Here is a 25,045-nt window from a genome sequence, read left to right as displayed (position 1 = left end):
GTTATCCCAAAATATAGTAAAAACAAAAAAAAAAAAAACAAACACAAAAATGTCTAAATATTTGTAATTGCAACACTTTTCTGGGCAAAGTGGTGCATTATCTGACAGATGCAGAGCTGCCAATATTTTTGGAAATGACTGTATACTTCAAAGCAATCCATGCTAACCAAATGCAAAGACGTTAAGGTGGCCCCAGAGTATTGAATGCAGGCCCATATTTCCTCATCTCTTGTACATGCCTACTGGCCACTCTACTGTATAATCTGTGGCAAAATGATATTTAGAGAATGCCTCACCAAGTCACTAAAGCCAGTCACCAGAAGACCATTCAATTCAACATTAATCTTTGTAAAGATCCATAGATGCCATCTCACATCAAGCATACAATACAACAGGAGTGCTGACTACTCTGTTATTTCCAATCTATATCCAAAAGAACACTTTTCATGTACATGCACCACTGAGCCATGGGGCAGCTGATGTTCATAAATACACAACACGTCAGTACGCAGAAAAAGGAGAGCGTGGGGCAAGTACATGATCAAAAGGAGCAACCAAACATTTCAGGGGTAAAGAAAAAAAAAAAAAAGGCAACACTTTCTTTACCTATAAAAGCCTCCTTTGTGTAGACATCCAAAAAGATCTAAATGCTGCTACTAGGTGCCACCGTCATGGATGTTATATTAGCAGCCTCAGTCACTCAAGTGACACTTAATAGTATCGCCCCTCTTTTTATGGCAGGAATTTTCTGCCAGGAATCTGATGTTCATATATCAATATAATCATAAACTTCTGACATATGCCAGATGGAGGGGGGGGGGGCAGTTTTATGCCAGTATTTACTGATTATGCAGCAGGAACTTCTGTGTTAGGATTAAAAACAAAAAAAAATATATATATATATATATATATATATATATATATATATATATATATATATATATATATATATATATATATATATATATAAAAAACACACACACACCACACACTACTACTACATGCAATGGGAGCCATAAAACATTTCCTGCCCATGTGAATGTAGCCCTAAATTCTACTTATCTTATTACGCATGTTTTTCTAGCCCAGAAACGCCTGTGTAACGATCAGTACCAATACCTGCATCTGGCATACCTGTCCTCAGATGCAGATTTTTGGGGTTTTGCATTATGGATTTGAACCCAGTGCACGTTCACGCATTTCTGCCAATGCCTCTACTGAAAACTACGCAGCTGCATTAAGATCTGTAAATAAAAATAAAATGCAAATATGTATTTTTTTTGCGCTTTTGCCACACTAAAACACCCCTTTTCCGATTAGACAAAAGCGCGTGAAAAATATTCCTCTTTAAATCCCACGTAATTTACACATCACTGAAAAGTCCTGCATGCTGCATATTAGGTGCAGTTTTTTTTTTTTTTTTTTTTTGAACAGCGCGCTTTCCATTGTAAATCTATGGGAACAGAACAAAAACTTATTATTTTGAGTCACGTGTCAATGTTTCACAGGTGCATGCTGGGAGTCAGGCAACCAGAAAATGGACAAAAAATAAAAACCCTCACGCATCAAAAACGTGATTTACATTTTTCCAGAACACAGCGCCAGTATGAGAGCCTGTTTAAAAAAAAAACACACCAAAAACCACACCTTCCATAATATTCAATAGAAACGTAGCAAAGCCCACTATTTTCGTGCATTTTTTGAGTGACCTGTCAGTGTTTTCCAGGTGACAAGGGAAGAAGATGCATACAAAATGCGCTCTGCAGTACATTACATTTTAACACAAAAATTTAAAAAACACACTAGAAGTGCATATCACAAATATAAAACACAAGTGTATTAACAAGTTTTCCAAGTAGTAGAATGAAGGAGTGGGGTGTACAGGGGTCAGCGGTATATAGATGGCAGGTAGTGGGTTGTACAGGGGTCAGAAGTACAAGTAGTGGGGTGTACAGGGGTCAGTGGGGTGTACAGGGGTCAGAAGTACAAGTAGTGGGGTGTACAGGGGTCAGTAGTATATAGAGGGCAGGTAGTGGGGTGTACAGGGGTCATCGGTACAGGTATTGGGGTGTACAGGGGTCAGTATTGGGGTGTACAGGGGTCAGAAGTACAGGTAGTGGGGTGTACAGGGGTCAGTGGGGTGTACAGGGGTCAGAAGTACAGGTAGTGGGGTGTACAGGGGTCAGTAGTATATAGAGGGCAGGTAGTGGGGTGTACAGGGGTCATCGATACAGGCATTGGGGTGTACAGGGGTCAGTATTGGGGTGTACAGGGGTCAGTGGTTTTGGGGTGTACAGTGGTTGGTGGGGGGTACCGGGGGTCGGCGGGGTGTAACGGGGGTCGGCGGGGTGTAACGGGGGTCAGCAGTATTGGGGTGTAGAGTCCAGTGTGGGGTCTCCCTGACTCACCCAATGCAGTGATGATGAATCCTCTGGGGGGTCTCAGGGCTCTCCTGACCCAGGCATCCCTCAGTACCTCCAGGTTGGCACTCTGCCCCTGGACTAGCAGCACCCAGCTCTCCAGCCAGCCCTGGAAGGACACCTCACACACGGCTCGGACCAGCCTCTTGTTCCAGAAGCACTTGGCGTTGGCCGCCTGGAAGTCCTGGAAGACCTGGCTGCCCTTCTCGCCCTCCCCGGTGCCGTCCAGCTTACACAGGACCAAGGATAGAGAGGAGGGGGCTAGCTGGACCGGCCTGTCCCGGGACATGGTGCGGAGCTCAGAGCGGAGCGCTCACATACATGAAGCACGGAGTATTCCTCACTGCTAACATCAATGACTGGCCGCTGCCCGGGAGACGGCGAGCACTGGGGGGGCCGAGCCAATCCACCATCTGCGCTACAGCCAATCAGGGGGCTCCGGGGACGGGGGCGTGACACTTCTGAGCACCTTGGCTTTTGTGAGTGTAGTAGAAGTGGGCGGGGAGAGGGGCGGTTCGTCCCGTGCTGGGGCAGTAAGGTGTGCATGTATCACCTACCGATCTTCATCATTACTGTTCGCAGGTCTGTAGAACTTATCACAATAGTGACCAAAGCCAGGATCAGACCAGAAATGTCATATAGTGCAGCTCATGAGTCGCTAGTTGTAGCCGCATTACTTTTTTAAGTTTTTATTTCCTCTATTTTTACCTGGTGATCCTGCCAGTAACGAACTTCCTCCTAAGGTGACAACACTCCCTTCACTGCTACATATTGGTCAATATGTATTGTTTTCCAGGTTACACAGTCCTTTGCACTTGGAAATCCTTTGTTAATTTAATTAAATTGCTATATATCCATTGGCGTGCGCACAAGGTGTGTCCAGCGTGCCTGGGCACACCCTAATCACCCCAGGTGCATTAGCATTATCCAGGAGCAGCACCAGGTAGGTGATAGTGGCCATTGGAAATGTCCCCATTATATGAAAGGCTAGGTTCAAGGTTAGGAACAGGTTACAGCAAGTGGCATGTGTGTTTGAGCTTTGGGGTGCACACCCTAATGCAATAGGCTGCGGACACCTATGTAATATCCTTTTACACTTTAGTTAGAAGCAGTGGATGTCTCCCTTGGCCTCCTGAGGATGAGGCCGTGAAACATGTTGAGAAGCACATTGCCCTGGAAGTGAAGTTTCCCTATGCACTGTTCTTATATACTCCAGGCATATTTTGCAAGCTGTACACAATGTATCTAGGGAAAACATTCAGTTTAGGCATATATTGATGGGGTGCTCCTTCAATTTTACAAATGTATTTCATTTGTCCTCTTGATGTAATAAAATTCTTTTTTTTTTTTATATTGTTGCATGTGCATGGCATACCTTGAAAGTCCATTACATAATTTTTTCTCCGACTAGTTTAAATGACTGTACTGTTATTTATAGAGTAGCAGCGTTGTAACCCTAGGACAGGAAATGGTATAGAACTACAGAACACCTTCCCTTCATTGTCTTCTCTATAACATCGTAGTTTGCATGATAAACCTAAAAAAAGATATCCTGTGCAAAACATTTCTATATCATTGTGCTCTCTTGACTCTCCTTTCTTTCTTTTTCTTTCTCTCTCTCTCTCCCTCTCCCTTCTCTCTTTTTTTCTCTCTTACTTTTTCTCTCTCTCTCTCTTTCTTTCTTTCTTTCTTTCTTTCTTTCTTTCTTTCTTTCTTTCTTTCTTTCTTTCTTTCTCACTTTCTTTCTCTCTGTCTACCTTTCTTTGTATCTCTCTCTCTCTCTATTTTCTTCTCTCTCTCTCTTTTCTTCTCTCTCTCTCTCTTTCTCGCTCTCTCTCTTCCCCCTCTCTCTCTATCTCTCTATTTCTCTCCCCTCTCTCTATATATATATTTTTTTCTCTCCCCCTCGCTCTCCCCCCTCTCTCTCTTTATCTCTCTCTTTATCTCTCTCTTTCTCTCTCTCTCTCTCTCTCTCTCTCCCATATCTCCTCTCTCTCTCTCCCCCCTTTCTCTCTCTTCCCCCTCCCCTCTCTCTCCCCCCCCTCTCTCTCTCTCTCTCTCTCTCTATCTCTCTATTTCTCTCCTCCCCCCCTCTCTCTCTCTCTCTCTCTATCTCTCTATTTCTCTCCTCCCCCTCTCTCTCTCTCTCTCTTTCTCTCTCTATATATATTTTTCTCTCTCCCCCCTCTCTCTCCGCCTCTCTCTCTCCCCCTCTCTCTTTATCTCTCTCTTTCCCTCTCTCTCTCTCCCCCTCTTTCTCTCTTCCCCCCTCTCTTTCTCTCTCTCTTTCCCCATCTCTCTCTCTTTCTATTTCTTTCTCTCTCTTTCTCTCTCCCCCTCTGTCTTTATCTCTCTCTTTCCCTCTCTCTCTCTCCCCCCTCTCTCTCTCTTCCCCCTCTCTTTCTCTCTCTTTCTCTCTCTCTCTCTTTCTCTCTCCCTCTTCTTCTCTCTCTCCCTCTCCCTTTCTCTCTCTCTCCCTCTCCCTTTCTCTCTCTCTCCCTTTCTCTCTCTTTCTCTCTCTCTCTTTCTCTCTCTCTATTTCTCTCTCTTTCTTTCCCTCTCCTTCTTTCTTTATCCCACCAGTGACCTTCCTTTCTTTACCGATATTGGGGGCAATAATCAACATGGTCTTTTACCCTATGCAGAGTCACCACCCCATGTGTGCATGCTCCAGAAGCCACATCTATGACTTAGGCCTCGTTCACACAGGGTGTACTATACTAGGTGTTCTATACATCCCTGTGTAGGCAATCCCATTGATGTCAGTAAGCTTAGTACACACAGGCCGATTGTCGGGCAGCATCAGTCAGTTCAATAGAAACTGGCTGACATTCAGCCCGTATGTACTGCAGCCGGACCGCTTTCTATCGAAGGGGCATGATTGAAAAAGGCCTACCGATCAGCTCCCAACCAGCTCTCTCAGTTAATGGCTGAGAACTCTGACCAGAGTTTTCTGGCAGGGGCGTTGGGGGTGGGGAGGGATGAGTCCACCTGTCAAAACACAATAGCACAGCAGGGGTGATTGCTGTACTAACATTGCATAGTTAGTACAGCAGCTCCTGAGCTGTCTTTTTTTTTTCATTCAGCCCTGCTGGGTTGAACGAAAAAAAAAAAAATAGTAGCGGAAGCTCAGCTTGTCTGCCTCTTCCCCCCCCCCCCTCCGGTGCCACATTTGGCACCTTGTGGGAGGGAGTGAGTACCAGGTTTTGACAGGTACTCGCACCCAATTCCTGCTGAGTTCACTGCAGTGAAGCAAGCTGGAAATTCGGCCCTCGCTGCAGCCGGCTCATTGAGAAAGCTTTACTGCCTGTTTCCCATACCCAAGATGGCGGCACCAGCACCCGAGAGCCGAATCAAGAATCGGCTTGGGTGAGGACACCCTGGAATACAGTATTTGTAGCTGCTGACTTTAATTTTTTTGTGGGGGGTAGCGCTCCGGCTTAAAAGAAGCTATTGATATGTAGTTCGTTGTGAAATAATGCAAACTTTGTTTTAGAAATTCCCCTGAGTATGATGTAATGAAAGAGGATACCATTACTGATAGAAAAGGAAATTTCCTTCTCTCTCTCATCTAAAAAATGTGTTTTTTTAAGTGCTTTGCATTGAACTGAGTCATGTACCTGTTATGTAATTGAAGACAGGTTTGTGTATTGTAGCCCCAGTTGTCGTCTGGACACATTTATGTGCTGTGTGAATTGGAGGCCTGGGGGAACACATTCAGATGGGCTATTATCTTCCTGTGACTCTTAGCTTACAGTCAGGAAGAAAAAAAAAAACATAAAAATCCAGACATCTAGGCTTAAAAGTCTTTTTTTATTCAAATGTTTCCTCTCTTCATCAGAGACAGTCTGATTCAGCGTTCTTGTCTTCCTTTCACTGAATAAGGATCTTACAAAAAAGCAATTATAGTGTGTGTGGAGGAACAATTTCCATATTTCCTTTCACAATGTCTGCGTTGGAAGTTCTGTTTTGGAGGGGCTTCCAGTGCAGACATCTGCCATGGAGGGGCTTCCAGCTCAGGACTCTACCATGGAGGGGCTTCCAGCTCAGGACTCTACCATGGAGGGGCTTCCAATGCAGACATCTGCCATGGAGGGGCTTCCAGCTCAGGACTCTACCATGGAGGGGCTTCCAGCTCAGAACTCTACCATGGAGGGGCTTCCAGCTCAGGACTCTACCATGGAGGGGCTTCCAGCTCAGGACTCTACCATGGAGGGGCTTCCAGTGCAGACATCTGCCATGGAGGGGCTTCCAGCTCAGGACTCTACCATGGAGGGGCTTCCAGCTCAGGACTCTACCACGGAGGGGCTTCCAGCTCAGGACTCTACCAAGGAGGGGCTTCCAGTGCAGACATCTGCCATGGAGGGGCTTCCAGCTCAGGACTCTACCATGGAGGGGCTTCCAGCTCAGAACTCTACCATGGAGGGGCTTCCAGCTCAGGACTCTACCATGGAGGGGCTTCCAGCTCAGGACTCTACCATGGAGGGGCTTCCAGTGCAGACATCTGCCATGGAGGGGCTTCCAGCTCAGGACTCTACCATGGAGGGGCTTCCAGCTCAGGACTCTACCACGGAGGGGCTTCCAGCTCAGGACTCTACCAAGGAGGGGCTTCCAGTGCAGACATCTGCCATGGAGGGGCTTCCAGCTCAGGACTCTACCATGGAGAGGCCTCCAGCTCAGGACTCTACCACGGAGGGGCTTCCAGCTCAGGATTCTACCACGGAGGGGCTTCCAGCTCAGGACTCTACCATGGAGGGGCTTCCAGCTCAGGACTCTACCATGGAGGGGCTTCCAGCTCAGGACTCTACCATGGAGGGGCTTCCAGCTCAAGACTCTACCATGGAGGGGCTTCCAGTGCAGACAACTGCCATGGAGGGGCTTCCAGCTCAGGACTCTACTATGGAGGGGCTTCCAGCTCAGGACTCTACCATGGAGGGGCTTCCAGCTCAGAACTCTACCACGGAGGGGCTTCCAGCTCGGGACTCTACCATGGAGGGGCTTCCAGCTCAGGACTCTACTAGCCATCATAGCTTTACGTAGTTCTGTCTTTGTCAGGACTAGATATTACGGCTTATGGGCCTACAGTTCTGGCTCTCAGATTACAATATATGCAGCTATTTGGCCAACAATTTTCTACCTGGCTGGGATTGGTAAGTGATAAGGCCACCCATGACGTAACATTTTTTCAGTAGTGTATGGCCAGTTTAAAGAGGATATAAAGCCTCAGCAATAATAAATAAAAAAAACCCTGCAAGACAAAGGCATAATGAGCTAGTATGCATAGCATACTAGATCATTAATAATTACTTAACTGAGATCGAATCGGTCCTCGTTCCCCTCCTTTAACGCCGCCATCTATCCCGGAGTGACTTCTGGGTATCACGGATCCACCGCTGTGACTGGCTGGAGCCGCAATGACGTCACTCCCGTGCATGCGCGCTGGTGCCGCCACTAACGGCATGATCGCAGTTAGAAACGGCACACTCAGTGTGCCTGCGCCAATGTCTACGGTGCAGCTAGTTCTGTAAATATCTCCTAAATCTTTTAGGTTTGGGAGATTTTCTTGCACTTACAGGTAAGCCTTAATCTAGGCTTACCTGTAGGTTAAAGTGGTTGTAATGGGTTTACAACCACTTTAAGTGCCCTTTCACACTAGCAAATACCTCCCAACATTTTGAGATGGGAATAAGGGACACCTACTAGGAAACGTATGAAGGCATAGGACACGCCCCTGCCACACCCCCTTAAAGGAGAATTAACCCAAAAAAGTAAATAAATCCACAATGGCTTTTTGTTTACCACTACTATTCCTTTAAACTGGCTTTTAAAATTTACAAATGCAGCAATTTAGAAATTGGATGAAAGGTTTAGCACTGGGAAACACTTTTTGAAGGATAATAAAAAGTGCATATTATATACAACTATATAGATCAGACCAAAATGAGGGGGAAAGAGGGACAGAGGGACATTGCTCCAAATCAGGGACAGTCCCTCAAAATAAGGGACAGTTGGGAGCTATGCTAACAGACTGATCGGGTCTGCCTGTTGGCTTTTCAGACGGCTCGACCCATTTGTTTTTCAGGCGACTGGACCCAATAGTCTCCTCTATGGAGCGGCGGGTGTCAACGAACATGTGTCTATTGACACTTGATCCAATCCTGTCTGCCAACCATATCCTCCATCCATCTGATGGATCGGATGGCAGTCAGGTGTGAACAGAGAAGTGGTCCGTTTACATCCGACCAGCCCCTACCTAATTTCCAAACTTTTTATTTTTTCTGGGAGCAGGTCAATTTTTTTTTTTTTGGACAAGTACCCCTCCCATTTCCTTAACTGACGTCAGTTTGGCCCTTCCTCCCCTTGTCTCATAATGCCACACGATTTCACACATGCTCAGTGTGAAGCCAGCTACTGTATGATACACAAGAAGTCACAGCTGGATTCCACATCCCAGATGGCAGCGCTGGGGATCCAAAGCCCAGCTAAAAATCAGCTCAGGTAAAAACAGCACTGGGTGGGTAAGTACTGGTTCGTTAAAAGTCAGCAGAACCCTGGGTAAAGTTCCTATTTAAAGTGATTGTGTATACATTGTTTTCTTTAAAAAAAAGAAACATATTATGCTTACCTGCTGTGTGCAATGGTTTTGCACAGAGCAGCCCCGATCCTCTTCTTCTCTACAAGACATTTGCTATGGGGGCAATTGTACTGGCTTGCTCCCAGCCATGCTCTGTGTGGCCATTGACACACAGAGAGCAGCTCAACCCTGTCCCTCCTCACTGGCTGCGATTGACAGCAGCGGGAGCCAATGGCTTCTGCTGCAGCCTCTGAGCCTATGAGGAGGGAGAGAACCAAGAGAGCAGCTGCTCTCGTGTACAACACTGGATCGAGATTGGGCTCAGGTAAGTATAAGGGGGGACTGGGTGGGGGTTTAGAGATGCACAGAGAAGGTTTTTTAACTTTAATGCAGAGAATGCATTAAGGCAGAAAAAAAAAACTTTAGCTTTTGGAACCCCTTTAATGTGGAAATCCATGCAAAAACTAAAATCCCTGCATCTACAGCCACCAACATTCTAATGCCGCGTACACACGACCGGACTTTTAGAGGGACTAGGTCCGACGGACTTTCGGCAGAGTTCTGACAGAGTTCTGACAGACTTTCCGAATGAATGGACTTGGCCACACACAATCACACCAAAGTCCGACGGATTTGAACGTGATGACGTACGACCGGACTAGAATAAGGAAGTTCATAGCCAGTAGCCAATAGCTGCCCTTGCGTCGGTTTTTGTCTGTCGGACTAGCATACACACAAGCAGATTTCTCGGTAGGAACTGGGTGCGGCGGAGTTCCGGCGTAAAAATTTGAAACATGTTCCATTTCTAAAGTCTGACGGATTTTTGCTAATCAAAAGTCCGCTGCAGCCCACACACGATCGAATGGTCTGCCGGAATCGTTCCATCGGACCTTTGATGTCGAAAAGTCCAGTCGTGTGTACGCGGCATAACACTAACCTATCTAGCCCTGAAAAGAAAAAAATCAGTGTACATACCTTTTCTGTGGGTGATCCGACCCGATCTCCAGCGGCGGAAGCTCTGCAGAGGACACGGCCGACAACGGCTGTGAAATAAATGGGAAGTGACGTCACCCATTAGACTTAGTATGGTGCTTCCATTGACGGATGTGTCCTCTGCACCCGTCCACACAGCTCAGCGTGGGATCAGAGCATTCCGCCGCTGTAGATATCGGGTTGGATCACCTGCAGAAAAGGTATGTATACTGATTTTTTCTTTTCAGGGCTAGAAAGGTTAGTGTTAGAATGTTGGTGGCAATAGATGCAGGGATTTTAGTTTTTGCATCGAATTCCACTTTAAGTTCTGCTGAAAGATAAAAGATTGTTCAGAGCTGTGGATCATGCAGAGCCATTTGACCTTCATCTAGTATGACAAACATTACAGTCAAGAGGTGAAATGCATAAATCATGAGGCCTGCTACGACTGAATCCATCTTCCTGTAATCCCTGCCCCCTCCTTACTGTCCCAGCTGTGAGAAAGAGACGGCTCCCAAATGATCTGTCTCCTTTTGTCAAGTTTATTTACTGTGCGGAATTTACACCATCAGGACTGGTGCAATCTGATGTTTGTTTAAAGCTCCATTACCAGATCTGCGTCTGGCGCAACAGCAAGAAATTGGACTTTTTGGTTCCGGAGACAGATTAAAATAACCCCCCAAAATATGCATAGTTAAATGCACAGATGAAATTGGGAGCTGTTTTACCTGGCATCCAGTCCTAGGATTCACGCAGCTCTGCCAAAAGGCACAATCTTAACCGGCAGGGAAAAAGACCCAATTTTTCAGGTCTTGTCTCTACCCCAGTCTGTGAATAATGACTGATGAACTTATCCTTGTCACTCTGCTCTCTACTCTTGGAATGGCACTTCAGCACAACTGATGCTAATTCTCCCTTTACTAGTCTGTGCTCTGCTGTACAGGAACTGAAAGAGGCCAATCAAATGACAGAATCTGTCATGTATTAATGAACACAGAACTGCACTCATTTGTGTATTTTATAACTGCCTAGAGCAGGGATCTCCAAACTACGGCCCTCCAGCTTTTGCGGAACTACACATCCCATGAGGCACTGTAAAACTGACATTCACAAACATGACTAGGCATGATGGGAATTGTAGTTCCTTAACAACTGGAGGGCCATGGTTTGGAGACCCCTGGCCCTAGAGAATGATCTCAATGTTGCAGAGCAGATTGAAACAATGCAGATATTGCTGTTTTTGTAGCATCACTGAATTTCCAGCAATGCAAAATCACAGGTTTTGCTAGGTTAGGGGAACCCTGATTGGTTTACATGTCCATGTAGGGGTTTTGTCTGCTAAACCACACCACGCTATTCAGGGCCTGTGTTAGAAACCACAGACCCCCATACAGCCTACCTGGCAGGATCAAACGTAACTGAGGACATAGACTTTATCAGTCCCTTTCTCTACAGCCTCAGCTGCACAGATGAATGAATAGGAAGCGCTCTGAGGCTTCCTGCTCATTCCCAAACTGAAGCGTAGTAAACACAGTTTACTGTGCTTCAGTGATGAATGAACACAGGAGTAATTGGTACTGATCGCTTACTGTTCATTCAGGAAAGGAAGGGGCCACTAAATTACTTTTACTGGCTCTTTCCCCGCTCTCCATCCTGAAAAATCCCCCTGCAGTGCAGCCGGAGGGAAGGAGAGGAGGAGAAGCTGGCAGAGCTGCAGGGGCAGAGAGACGAGGATCAATGTCTGCAATAGGACAGTACAGATGGCCCTTCTGCTCAGAAGGTGCCTGGGCCCCCCTTTTGAACTGATGGGGCCTTAGCCCAGTACAGGAGGCTGGCTATACTGTCTTATCAGTGGCCTTGAAACTATTGTTAAAGCACACAGAAAGACCATGTTTATGCTTGTTTACCATGGTAAGCTTTCATTCAAGGTACCAATGTATTCTCTTTAGCTGTCCATCAATAGTCATAGCAGAGCATTTATTGTTTATCCTTTCTATAACATTGTTTTCCCTTTTGATCCTTTTACTATAAAGTGGCTATTAACAAGAATATATCCGTAGAAAGTATTGCTATTGGCAAGCACTGAAATTATACAAAAAATACAATAGATTCCCCTTGGGGTTTTTAAGCAGCAATGAGAGACAATGTTAGATGAAAAATATTTTATTGACCCAAAAAGCATTGTAATCACAATGATTTTAAAATTCAAGCTCTGGTGTACATGTATTGAAGTAACTAAGTAAATAGAAATACATACGACATTGAATACAAAGTTCATATGAAGAGATTACAAAAATCTTCAGAATTTTTCCATAAATTTTAGATCATACAAAATAATGCACCCTGCTACCCCCAATTGAAATTGGCATCCTGTACAGGCATCTGACATCCATATTTTAGATTTTAGCTTTTCCATAACAACTCAAACATTCAAGTCAAATTTGTTTTTGTTTTTTATCCATATCATAGAGCGGGTACTTACTCAGTGAGATGTAACTGAAGACAGTGCAGTCACTCCAGGCTCTGGACAGGTGACATAGAAACACATGCTGTGGTGCTGTGAGTATCACAGCATTGCTCTCCCTTGTATCTGCAGTTTCCATGAATTGTCAAACTTTTACATTAGGCAGGCAGGCAGATGTCAAATCCTCCAGCAAGGAGAACAGTGAGCAGCACAGTAGTGAAACCAACAAATCTAACTTAAGATATTATAGGACTTGCAGTCAGAGGATGCAGTGCCTTCAATTTCACACTGCAGATATACAGCTATGCGGATGTAACTATAGGATTGCCTTATGCCTCGTACACACGATCAAACAATCCGGTGGAAAAGTCAGACGGACTTGAATCCCGCTGTGTGTGGGCTTCGGCTGACTTTTTTTACCCAAAAGTCTGGCAGACTAAGAAAGTATTTTTGCACTCCAATCTGTCCGCCGGACTCGCATTTCGGGGGACAATCCGGCCGTGTGTGTACAAGTCCGCCGTACTTTTGAAATGAACGGACTTTTCCCGCCCAGAGAAAAGTCCGGTCATTTTGAGCGTGTGTCTCCAGGTAGCCGGGGCCAGCGAAGGAGGCGTTGCTAGCCCCGTCACCTGGTATGGACTTAAAGGGGAATCCCTACGCCGAAAAATCGTCGTGGGGGTCCTCCCTAGGTCCATATCAGACCCTTATCCAAGCACGCTACCCGGCCGGTCAGGAAAGGGGGTGGGGACAAGCGAGCGCCCCCCCCCCCTCCTGAGCCGTACCAGGCCACGTGCCCTCAACATGGGGGGTGCCTTGGGGAAGGGGGGCCGTGTGGCCCCCCAACCCCAAAGCACCTTGTCCCCATGTTGATGAGGACAAGGGCCTCTTCCCGACAACCCTGGCTGTTGGTTGTCGGGGTCTGCGGGCGGGGGGCTTATCGGAATCCGAGAGCCCCCTTTAATAAGGGGGCCCAAATCCCGGCCCCCCACCCTATGTGAATGAGTATGGGGTACAATGTACCCCTACCCATTCACCTGTGAAAAAAAGTAAAAAAAAAAAAACACAACACACAAGGGTTAAAATAGTTTATTGCACAGCTCCGGGGGTCTTCTTCCGTCTTCGGGGGTCTTCTCGCTGGACTCCTCAGCTATCTTCTGCTATTTTGCTAGCTCTTTCACTAGCGGAGGAGCCCGGCTTTCTTCTTCGCCGCCGCCCTCTTCTTCCGCCTTTCCGACTTCGGGGGTCTTGTCCCCCTCTTTGGTTCTTCTTGCCGGGCCACCGCCCCTTCTTCTAGCTCTTTTACAGGCGGTGGCGCGGTCTTCTGACGCCGCTGCTGCTGTCGCCGTCTTCTGTTTTTCTCTTCTTCTGTTCTTCTCTTCTGGAGATGTTGCCTCGTCACTGCCTCCGGTCACAATGGCAGGGAAGCGGCGCGCTGCGACTTATATAGGGACATCGCCGGATGATGTCTTCGCCCATTATGATGTCACAGTCCCAGCATCCTCTGGGACTGTGACATCATAATGGGCGGAGACATCATCCGGGATGTCCCTATATAAGTCGCAGCGCGCCGCGTCTCTGCCATTGTGACCAGAGGCAGCGACGAGGCAACATCTCCAGAAGAGAAGAACAGAAGACGGCGACAGCAGCGACAGAAGACCGGGCCACCGCTTGTAAAAGAGCTAGAAGAAGGCGCGGTGGCCCGGCAAGAAGAACTAAAGAGGGGGGATAAGACCCCCGAAGAGGGGGACAAGACCCCCGAAGTCGGAAGAAGAGGGCGGCAGCGAAGAAGAAATCCGTTCTCCTCCACTAGTGAAAGAGCTAGCAAAAGAGCAGAAGATAGCGGAGGAGTCCGGCGAGAAGACCCCCGAAGACGGAAGAAGACCCCCGGAGCTGTGCAATAAACTATTTTAACCCTTGTGTGTTGTGTTTTTTTTGTACTTTTTTTTTTTCACAGGTGAATGGGTAGGGGTACATTGTACCCCATACTCATTCACATAGGATGGAGGGCCGGGATCCGAGGCCCCCTGATTAAAGGGGGCTCCCGGATTACGATAAGCCCCCGCCCGCAGACCCCGACAACCAACGGCCAGGGTTGTCGGGAAGAGGCCATTGTCCTCATCAACATGGGGACAAGATGCTTTGTGGTGGGGGGGCCGCACGGCCCCCCCCCCTTCCCCAAGGCACCCCCCATGTTGAGGGCGCTCGCTCGTTCCCCACCCCCTTTCCTGACCGGCCGGGTAGCGTGCTCGGATAAGGGTCTGATATGGACCTAGGGGGGGACCCCCACGCCAATTTTTCGGCATAGGGATTCCTCTTTAAGTCTATACCAGGTGACGGAGGCGTCGCTGGCCCCGGCTACCTGGAGACGCTCTCAAAATGACCGGACTTTCCTCCGCATGTGTGGGCGAGGCCGTTCATTACAACTATGGCGGATAGTCCGGCGGACTTAGTACGCCGTATTAATCCGCTGAAAAAGTGCTGTGTGTGGGCAAGTAGCTCATTCAGAAAGTCTGGCGGACAGTCTGGCGGAAAGTCCGCCAGATAGTCTGCTACGTGTGTACGCCGCATTAGGCACCCTTGCACACTAGGAAGTGCACTTTTGTTTTTAGAATGAATTTGAGACAAAAGGTAAATTTTTCAGTGTACTACCTGTACAATTAATATTTCAAAATTTTCCTTATAACATAGCCAATCTTCTCTTTTTTATTTCAGTTCCCCCTTAAAGTGTAACTCCATTTTCATGGGAAGAAAAATAGCAAATAAAAAAAAAATAATATAGCTTATACAATTGCAATACAAGTCATATTGTAATTGGATGTTATGAAAAATTGCCTTTCCTTTTAAATCTGCAGTGCTGCGATTTTTGTAAAATTAAATGCAATATGGCTACCTGGAGATATTCTGTACACAGTTTTGTGTGCAGAATGCCCCCTAGAAATGTAATTTCTTACTTGCATGATTAGATTTTTCCCAGAAGTCTGCACTAAAATAAAAGTCAGATTTTAAGCATCCCCTGCAACATAAACAGCCAGTGATTATTGCAAGCGGTTATAGCAGCCGCTAGCGAATATCGCAAGTTAATGCAGTAGGCTGATTGTACCCAAGCTGATCGATCAACTTGGTACATTCAACCTGCACACATGGTTCAAATCTCGGCCGGTTCCTGCTGAGATTCAAACCATCTATAGCCATCCTTAAGGCCCGTACACACAATAAGAAGATCAGAAGAAAAATTTTGTACAACAAACGATTGGCCAATTATCTGTGGCCAATTATATATGCTTTCGATAGCCGATTACAACTTTTTGGATGCCAAAAACTGAAGAAGCAGGCTAGAAAATGTTTTTCATACATACATGAACACAACGTCTGACTTTCATTTAATTATTAAAATTTTCATCAGAAAAAAAAATCAGAAGAGCAAGACTACACATGCTCAAATGTGAAAGAATACATTACAAAACAGTTCAACACATTACGTCACCTCCGAGGTTGTATTCTGTCCTATGAGAATTTTCTTAAGTTGAGTAATCTTTTCATAATCGATGTGGGACTAGTATGCAACAAATAAGGCTTTACTATTTAAAGCGAAGTTCCTGCCTGTACAAATACTGTAGCTGCTAACTTTTAATATAAGGAGACTTACCTGTCCAGGGATCACGTGATGTCGGCACCCCAAGTCGATTCATCCGTTGGCTTCGGGTATAGGCGCCGGTATTGCAAGTAGGGGGAAACCGTCAGTGAAGCCTTCAGGCTTCACAGCCAGTTTCCTATTGCGCATGTGCAAATCACACTACGCTTTCTGAATGGTCCTATTGTCTTTTAGGACACACAGGTGCCAGAAGGCAGTGGGGAAAGGAGGAGGGCTGGACATGATGTAGATTGTCGTGCTGCGATCTTACCAGAAATACGGAGCAGGTACCTGTCAAAATGAGGTACCTGCCCCCCCTCCCAAAACAAAATGCCATATGTGGCAGTGAAGGGTTACCAGGAAGTAGGAGCAGGTACCTGTCAAAATTAGGTACCTGCTGCCCCCCAAAAAATGCCATATGTGGCAGTGGAGGGTGCAAAGAAGCGGAGCTTCCCTTTTTGTGGTGTAGCGCCACTTTAAGCACAAATTTTACTGGTCTTTAATAAAGAAACAGAAAGTGTTAATTAGATAGGTAATTCATCAAGCATACAATGGTAAACTGTCCACCACACAACCTACACAATAGGTATCATTACAACCTAGTCTTTCTTTTGTTTCCTAAACCTATAAAAGTCCCCGAAATCCTTATAAAATATTAAAACTTACCGCCTTTGCTGCAGGCTGTTCTATAAATCCCACTATAAACTTCAGCAACACATGCTCCTTCCCAGCCTGTACCAAACATCACCCCACCCAATGCCACTAATTCTTTATACCTTCCTATGTATAATTATTTACAGGTACAAATATACAGCTTCTATTCTACAGCACAAGAAAGTCATAAATGAATGTCCCTTATATTTCAAGGAATGATATGACTTTCCATTGCTTTCATACATGACTTAATGACAGGTTTGCTTGCTTTAGATGTAATCTTCCAGTAATATATGAGAGAAAGTCATATCCAACTCATGATGATGATAATGTTATGCTTTCATTTGTGTCCTACTCTCTGGCAATTCTATGGGCCACCTCTTTCCAAAGTTTTCAATCTTACACTCTTAATTAGGGGTACAACAAAACAAAACAAAAAACTCATGGATCGGATCGTTCCTCGCATCAGAGTCACAGATCGGATCATTTTTCGGATCAGCAAATAATTTAATTTGCAAAAACCTTTGAAAATTCCACCACCATATAGTCCCCACTGTAATATCCACGTCATCTCCCCCACTGTAATATTGGCTGAGTATGGCTGGGTACGGCTGAGCATGGGTGGGTACGGCTGGGTATCGCTGAGTATGGCTGGGTATTACAGAGTATTGCAGAGTATGGCTGGGTACTGCAGAGTATGGCTGGGTATCACGAGGATTGCAGAGTATGGCTGGGTATGGCAGAGTATGGCAGAGTATGGCTGGGTATGGAAGAGTATGGCTGGGTATGGAAGAGTATGGCTGGGTATTGCAGAGTATGGCTGGGTATTGCAGAGTATGGCTGGGTATTGCAGAGTATGGCTGGGTATTGCAGAGTATGGCTGGGCATTGCAGAGTATGGCTGGGCATTGCAGAGTATGGCTGGGCATTGCAGAGTATGGCTGGGTATTGCAGAGTATGGCTGGGTATTGGCAGGGTATTTGCATGGTAATGACAGAGAATGGAAGGATGGCTGAGCATGGGTGGATGTGGTTGCAATTGTCACAGAGCAGCGCTGTGGGCACTACAGATCCAGCCCACAGCGCTGCTTCCATCCAATCTCTCCCCTCCACTGTACAGATCAGTACACAGAGGGGAGAGAGAAACCGGTGTCATGACATGACGCCAGTTTGTTTACAAGTGATCACTCTGTCATTTGACGGAGCGATCACATTGTAAACGGCCACCGGCTTTCCTAAGGCCGAGGCAGCGGAGCGCTCCACGGATCACGGGGGTGCACCCCTACTCTTAATTGTTTCATGTCTTGGCTGGTGTCAGCTTTTATGCTATCTATGGTAAGATAATTGCCTTCTCCAGTAACTTTGACAGCATTAGATCCAAAATAGGTGAGCTTGAGTTTTGTTGTTCTACAAAGGCCACACAAATATTGTGTGAGGGGTTAGCTCGGCAGCGGGTGTGGGTGACCCCCTGAATGGGTTCACAACACAAAATCAGGCACAGCAGACAGCGTTGTAGGTGCAAAAAACAAAAGATCCGGTTTATTTATGCTACATGCAGTGATACATATAACAGCCAAACAAAAATAAAACATGAAAATAAATCCTGGTCAGCTTGACCTCTAACTACACACTTAGATTCCCTGTCTAACAACTGGGTGCAGCCTTGTGCTGTACCAGTCCCTGCCTCTGTTGTAAAGGTTTGCCACACAGGCGTTAACTCACCGCACAGAACAGATATCACACTCCCCAGTCTATACAACACAAAACTGGTTCCAGGATGGAGCATCTCCCTAAGCATGCTGGGGTTTTTTGTAGAGGTCTTAATGAGCCCATTTACTTCAGCTGGGCTCATTAACTCTTCCCCTCTAGTTGTACAAGTCTGCATAAAGCCTGAATCTAGGGCACACATATTTCCCATCCTGGATACAACCAGGTGACTTTACCTGCCTGCTGCCACATACCCCCCCCCTCTTGTTTCAACCTTGGGGTTGTAACACAAGCAGTCAGACACGCATGTATCCGAGACAAAGCATCCACATTCCCCATTTTAACACCAGGGCGATGCTTAACTGTAAAGTTCAATTCTTGTAGGGCCAGGAACCACCTATTTACCCTTCTATTGGTCTCCTTGTTCTGAGCCATCCACTTTAAAGGAGCGTGATCAGTCACCAGGTCAAAGTGCCTACCTAGCAGATAGTACCGAAGGGAATCTAGAGCCCACTTCACTGCTAAACATTCCTTCTCAATCGTGGAGTAATTTACCTCATGGGACTTCTTTTTTTTTTTTTTTTTTTATTATTAATCTTTATTAAATTTTCACATTATACAGACCACATTTTAAAATTACATTGCCAGGATTCAAATACATCTTCCTTCCATTCCGGAGTCTGAGTTTTAAAGTTCTAGGAAGGGACGGGGGATATGAAAATACATCCATACATCACATATAATTAACAGACAAGAAAAAAAAACAGTATCTAGACCATACCATAACCCCCCTTATCCTTCCTCAACTATTTTTGCACTTCCTACTTTTTTCCTACTAATATAACCCCTCCCCTCCCTCCCTCCCTTTCTATCAACACCACCCCCCCCCTCCCCTCCCCTCCTATATATATATTTGTGCTTTTATTTCACGGTGTATCATAAATGTGTTATGATGATTCCCATACCTTTAATATACACTCCCCCCTCCCCCTCCCCTCTTCCCTTTCCTGTCATGGTTTAAACTGGGGTATGCATCTCTTCTATCCACTCTCGCCAGTTCCTATTAAACTCTTTTAGGTTATTTCGTTTTGCATATACTGCTCTCTCCTTACATAGATATTCATTTACCGCGCTTATCCAATCCTCAACTGTGGGGGCTAGCTTTGATTGCCATCTCCTAGCTATCATCCTTCTTGCTTGAAATAAACATCTTAGGATTACTGTTGTTTCTCCTTTTCTCTCTACTTCCTCCTTTCTATAACCTAAGATACACACTATGGGATTTAATTCTATTGCCGTCCCAAAGGCCCTACTTATTATCTTTACCACTCCTTCCCAGTATCTAAATAATTTGGGACATTTCCAGAACATGTGCATTAAATTCCCTGACCCCCCACACCTGGGGCAACAGTCATCTGTTCTCTTACCAAATTTGAATAATTTCTGGGGAGTATAGTATGCTCTATTAATTAGCATCAAGTGGGAAATCCTCTGGGGAGGAGAGACCGAGACCTTTGGGCATGCCGCTAGGATATTTTTCCACTGTACTCGAGTTATATTACCTAAGTCTTGCTCCCATTTCTCCTTCTCGACCCTTCCTTTCCTCTCACTATAAATCTGTTCACCCAACTGGGCATAGAATTTAGATATTAATCCTTTTGTTGGTCCTGCTTGTGCTACTGGGTATAGCAAGGGCAGTTCTTCCCATGTTAATAACAAGTTTCCAAACTGGGTCTTTAAAGCATGCCTCACTTGTATATAGGCATAAAATGAGTTTTGTGATATCTTAAATTCTTTTTGCAGTTGATCAAAAGATTTAATACCCCTGCCGCCATATAAATGGCTGATCCTTACAATGCCACATTTTTCCCATTCTACAATTTTTCCAACCCGCCATATTTCCTGTAGCTTCTTATTGTTCCAGAGAGGCGTATACTTTGTTATTTCACTATATCCCATTTTTTTTTTAACTATATCCCATAGTTTTAACATCATTTTTACTGTAGGGCATCTACACTGGAATGAGTCCGCTTCCAAGGTCTCAATCAGCGTGCTATGTGGGGAGCCTGTTAATACTAATCTCCCATTTGGGGTTCCTCCGTTCATCTCATCAATCCCCCCTAGCTGTTGTAATTGGGACGCCCAAAAATAGCACTCCGGATAAGGGACCGCGAATCCTCCTTCCTCTCCCGGTAGCTGGAGCATCCGCAATCTCAATCTGGCCTGTCCTCCCCTCCATATTAACTCCCTAAACAACATCTCGATTTTATTAAACCAACTTCTGTTAATCCATATTGGGGCATTATGTAATATATATAAAAGTTGGGGCATCCATATCATTTTTATCAGATTGCATCTGCCAGCCACCGAGAGAGGCATTCGTTTCCATATAGCAATTTTTTGTTTAAACCTAGTCAATAATGGGACTAAGTTATGACTTATATATTGCTTAGGATCCCTTGATAAGGTAACTCCCAGATATTTCAACTTATCCACTATTGGCATTTGGGGGGTTCCCAGGGCCGTTTGCTGACCCATTGGGTCCAAAGGAAGACATTCCGATTTTTCCCAATTTATCTCCAGCCCTGTGAAGCCTCCAAACCCTTGCACCAGTCCCACTGCCCTTGGTAATGAGTACCTCATATCCCCCAAAAACAATAGGATATCGTCTGCATAAAGTGAGATTTTTTCCTCTCCAGTTTTCCTTACGAAACCGACTATCTCCCGGTTTGCTCTAATTGCACATGCCAAGGGCTCTATGGCCAATGCAAAGAGCAGGGGTGATAATGGACACCCCTGCCTCGTCCCTCTCCCCAGTTCTATTTTCCCGGATAACTCATTATTAATTTTTAGTCTTGCACTAGGTTTGTCATATAGCATCCTAATCCATCCTATGAAGGAAGGACCCAGGCCAAATTTCTCCAGAACTTTCCATATATATCCCCATTCTACGCTATCAAATGCTTTCCTTACATCCAATGCCACTACTGCACCCGGAGTATCGTTATCCATTGGGACCTGCAAATTCAAAAAGGCTCTTCTAATATTTATACTCGTTGATCTGTTGGCTATAAACCCTGTTTGGTCCATATGGACTAATCTTGCTATAACTCGATTAAGCCTAGTCGCTAATACCTTGGCCAGTATCTTTGTATCGGTACACAGGAGAGAAATTGGCCTATACGCTGCAACATCTAAGGCGTCCTTCCCTTCTTTGTACAACAGGGTTATAACCGCCTCCATCATTGATGGAGGCAATTTACCCTCCCCATATGCTCCTCTTAACATCTCCAGGAGTTCAGGAATCAGTATCTCGCCAAAATTTTTATAGACTTCAATCGGTAGTCCATCCGGACCAGGCGATTTCTGGTTTGGCATACTCGCAACTGCTTCCTGAAGTTCTTTCAAAGTTATTGGGGCTTCCAGTTCCTCTCTTTCTTCTTGTTTCAAACATGGTACCTCTAATTGACCTAAAAATGTTTCCATTTGCTCATCCATCCCCACTTTCTGTGCAGTATATAGGTTTTTATAATATCCTTCAAATGCTTGGCATATACTCCCAGTTTCTGTTGTGACCTTTCCCTCACCTATCCTAATCGCCGAGATTGAGGAAGGACCCGAGTTATTCTTCACCAGTTGTGCCAACATTTTTCCCACGCTTTCCCCTTCAACAAAGGAGGCTTGGCGTTGGAACATATGTTGAATCTCTGCTTTCTTCAGAGTTAATAGCCTAAGTTCTTCTTGTTTATCTAGCCAGATTTTTTCTTTGCCCTGAGTGGGATCGCTAATAAAATCTCTTTCAGCCTCTATCACTTCTCTCCCTATTTGTACCTCCTGTTCCCTAGACTTTCTATTTATTTTTGCTATTGATTGGATCAGGAGACCCCTCAGGAAAGCTTTCAGAGTGTCCCACAGGATCCCTGATGTTACTGTACCCCGATTAGTTTTTAGAAATTCTTTTAATTCCCACTGAATTCTCTCAGGGCGTTCTTCTGTCTCTTTTTTTATCAGTTCTAACCATAGCGGGTTCACTTTCCACAACCTCTGTACCTTACGTTCTCTCATTTTTAATACTGCTGTCATTGGGGAATGATCTGAAATCCCCCTAGGCTGATATTCAATCTTTTCCACCATTTGTAAGGCCAGGTCATTCCCCAGTATCATATCAATCCTGGATAACGTAGTATGCGTGGCCGAGTAACAACTATACTGCCGGACTCCCGGGTTCCCAGTTCTCCATAAATCCCGTAGCCCTACTTCTTCCAGATACTGTCCCAACCTCCCCTGCCAAGCTGGTTCCGCCAGTGTTTTTTCTGGGAATCTATCGACTTTAATATCCAATACCGTGTTGAAATCCCCTACTATTATTGTAGGAACACCATCTATCCCTACTAAAAATTCCTGTAATTTAAAAAGCACTTCCATTTTAAATGGTGGAGGGATGTAGATATTTGCCAGCATACATTCTCTATTTTCAATTAGGCAATGTAAGAAAATGTATCTGCCCTTTTCATCCAGGCTGACCCGTTTACATACAAAATTCACCCCCGTTTTTACCAAGACACTCACCCCTCTACTATATGTCGAATAAACAGAATGATATTGAAATTGATATTTTCTACTCTGCAACCGGTATATTGTATCTCTATTTAAATGGGTCTCCTGCAGGCAGAGCAGCTCTACTCCACATCCCTCCAACAAGGATAGCACAGCTTTTTGTTTCAGCTGCGTCCCCAGTCCCCTCACATTCCAGGAGCCTATCTTAATTTTACCGTCCTGCATAGCCATAAACAAATAGAGAGGAGAGAGGAAAAAAAAGAAAAACCTAAGGCAGGAGAGAGAGAGAGCGAAATAACCAGTCTACTGAGGACACTGTTAAGAACCGTTTTTCTCCCAGTACCCACCAACTCCCCCCTAACTTCTTTTATTACCTTATACCGCACTCCCCAAATATTACTCCCTTGTGTAATAACAAATCTATTAGGCGTCACCATTAACTCATATATTATGTGTCTTTGGATATAAATTATACTATATAATTGTTTATTACCATTTTCCCCCTTGTGACCCATATATTTTCCTTGTTTTTTACCACCCCAAGTTTTACCACCCCCCATTTTGTGTGCTTTTGTGTTTTGAGTTATTTCCTGTACTCCATTTATTAGTGCATACATATTTTTTTTCCCCTTCAGCCTCCCCCCTATTTTCCCTACTACACCCATCCCCTCTCCCCCCTTTCTACCTCCCTCCCCCCCCCCTCCCCCACCTTCCTAGGTGTTACCCTAGGGGCTATTAGTGACCTTATACCACTCTCTTCACAACCACTTTGCCACCCACACCTAGTACACTCGCCGTGTGTTACCTCCCTCCCAACCCCCCTCCCATACTAACACAAACAACACAAACAAACATACAAACAAACAAAAAAAAAAAAAAAAAAAAACCCACACATACTTCATCCCCCCTTCTCTTTCTATCTTCCTATCCCACTCAGTACTAGAAACCCCAACGACTACAACTTTTCTTTATTTTCTTCTATCCATTTTTCCACTTCCATTGGGGAACAGAAAACCTGAGTATGCCCTAATGCATTAATCCGTAGCTTTGCAGGATAAAGAAGAGCATACGGCACCCTGAGCTTCTGTAACCTGCGTTTCACCTGGAGGAACTCTACCCTTTTTCTCTGAAGTTCTGGGGAAAAATCAGAATATAATGAAATTCTAACACCTTTATACAGTACATTCCCCATTTCCCTTGCCTTCCGTAATAACACCACTTTATCTTTATAATTAAGTAATTTCATTAATAATGGCCTGGGACGGCCCCCCTCCAATGGTGCTCTAAAGGGTACCCTATGCGCCCTCTCTATTGAGAACGCTGTTGAAAAAGCATCCCTCCCAAACAGTTCAACCAGAAGATGCTCCATAAACTCAGCAGGGTTTACACCCTCACTTTTTTCCGGAAGCCCCACTACTCGCACATTGTCCCTCCGGAGCCTATTTTCCATTTCGTCCATTCTTGTTCTATATCCGCTGAACTGCTCCTTCAGGCTTTCTACTTCTTTAATTAGGAAGGTTGAATCATCTTCTAATCTACTAGTCCTTATCTCAAGTTCTGTCGTCCTTTCCACCACTTTCTGTAGGTCCTGCCTTACCACCAGTAAATCCTCCTTCACTCCCTTCATTTGGTTACAAAGTTCTTTCAGTGAGATGTTGCATGCATTTACGGCCAGTAGCACGTCCTTTATAGTTGGCTCTTTTTCTAACGGGGGGGAGTCGCCTGCTGTCGTTTCTATATACTGTTCCCCTGCGTCCGCATTTTTATTTACTGAGGATTTTGCCACTGCTCCAACCTGTGTGTTAATATTAATGTTTGACTGTCCCATACTTTTCCTTTCGGTCATTACACCTTGCTGCCCCTTTAACTGTCCTTTTTTTGGAGGGGTCTGAGATGACTGTACCGGGTTATGAGCATACTGTTCTAACTTAGCTGCTGTGGCGGACTGTTGCGAGCTTTTTTCCCCCCTTTCTTTTGCAGAGCGCAGATGTTGCATCTTACTTTCCCTTTCTCACCTCTTACTTCAGAACAATCAGTACAGAACAGTCCCGGTTATAGCGTGTTTTTA

General features: G+C 45.3%; 1 protein-coding gene across 1 annotated transcript in view; it reads right to left on the bottom strand.

The window, feature by feature from the left end:
* The window catches only part of STOX1 (storkhead box 1), a 92,548-nt gene extending 89,788 nt beyond the window's left edge, over positions 1-2,760 (bottom strand). Inside the window, exon 1 of the mRNA XM_077454286.1 lies at positions 2,409-2,760. Within this exon, the coding sequence (XP_077310412.1) occupies positions 2,409-2,709 (301 nt within the window). The 5' untranslated portion in view covers positions 2,710-2,760. The remainder of the gene's footprint in view (positions 1-2,408) is intronic.
* Between the last annotated feature and the right edge of the window lie 22,285 nt (positions 2,761-25,045).

Source organism: Lithobates pipiens, unplaced genomic scaffold (assembly GCF_037356315.1).
Source record: "Lithobates pipiens isolate NorthernLeopardFrog02 unplaced genomic scaffold, aLitPip1_a1.2 Scaffold_25, whole genome shotgun sequence".
NCBI lineage: Eukaryota > Metazoa > Chordata > Amphibia > Anura > Ranidae > Lithobates > Lithobates pipiens.
Note: the sequence above shows the minus strand (reverse complement) of the source record. Positions and strands in the feature narration are given on the sequence as shown.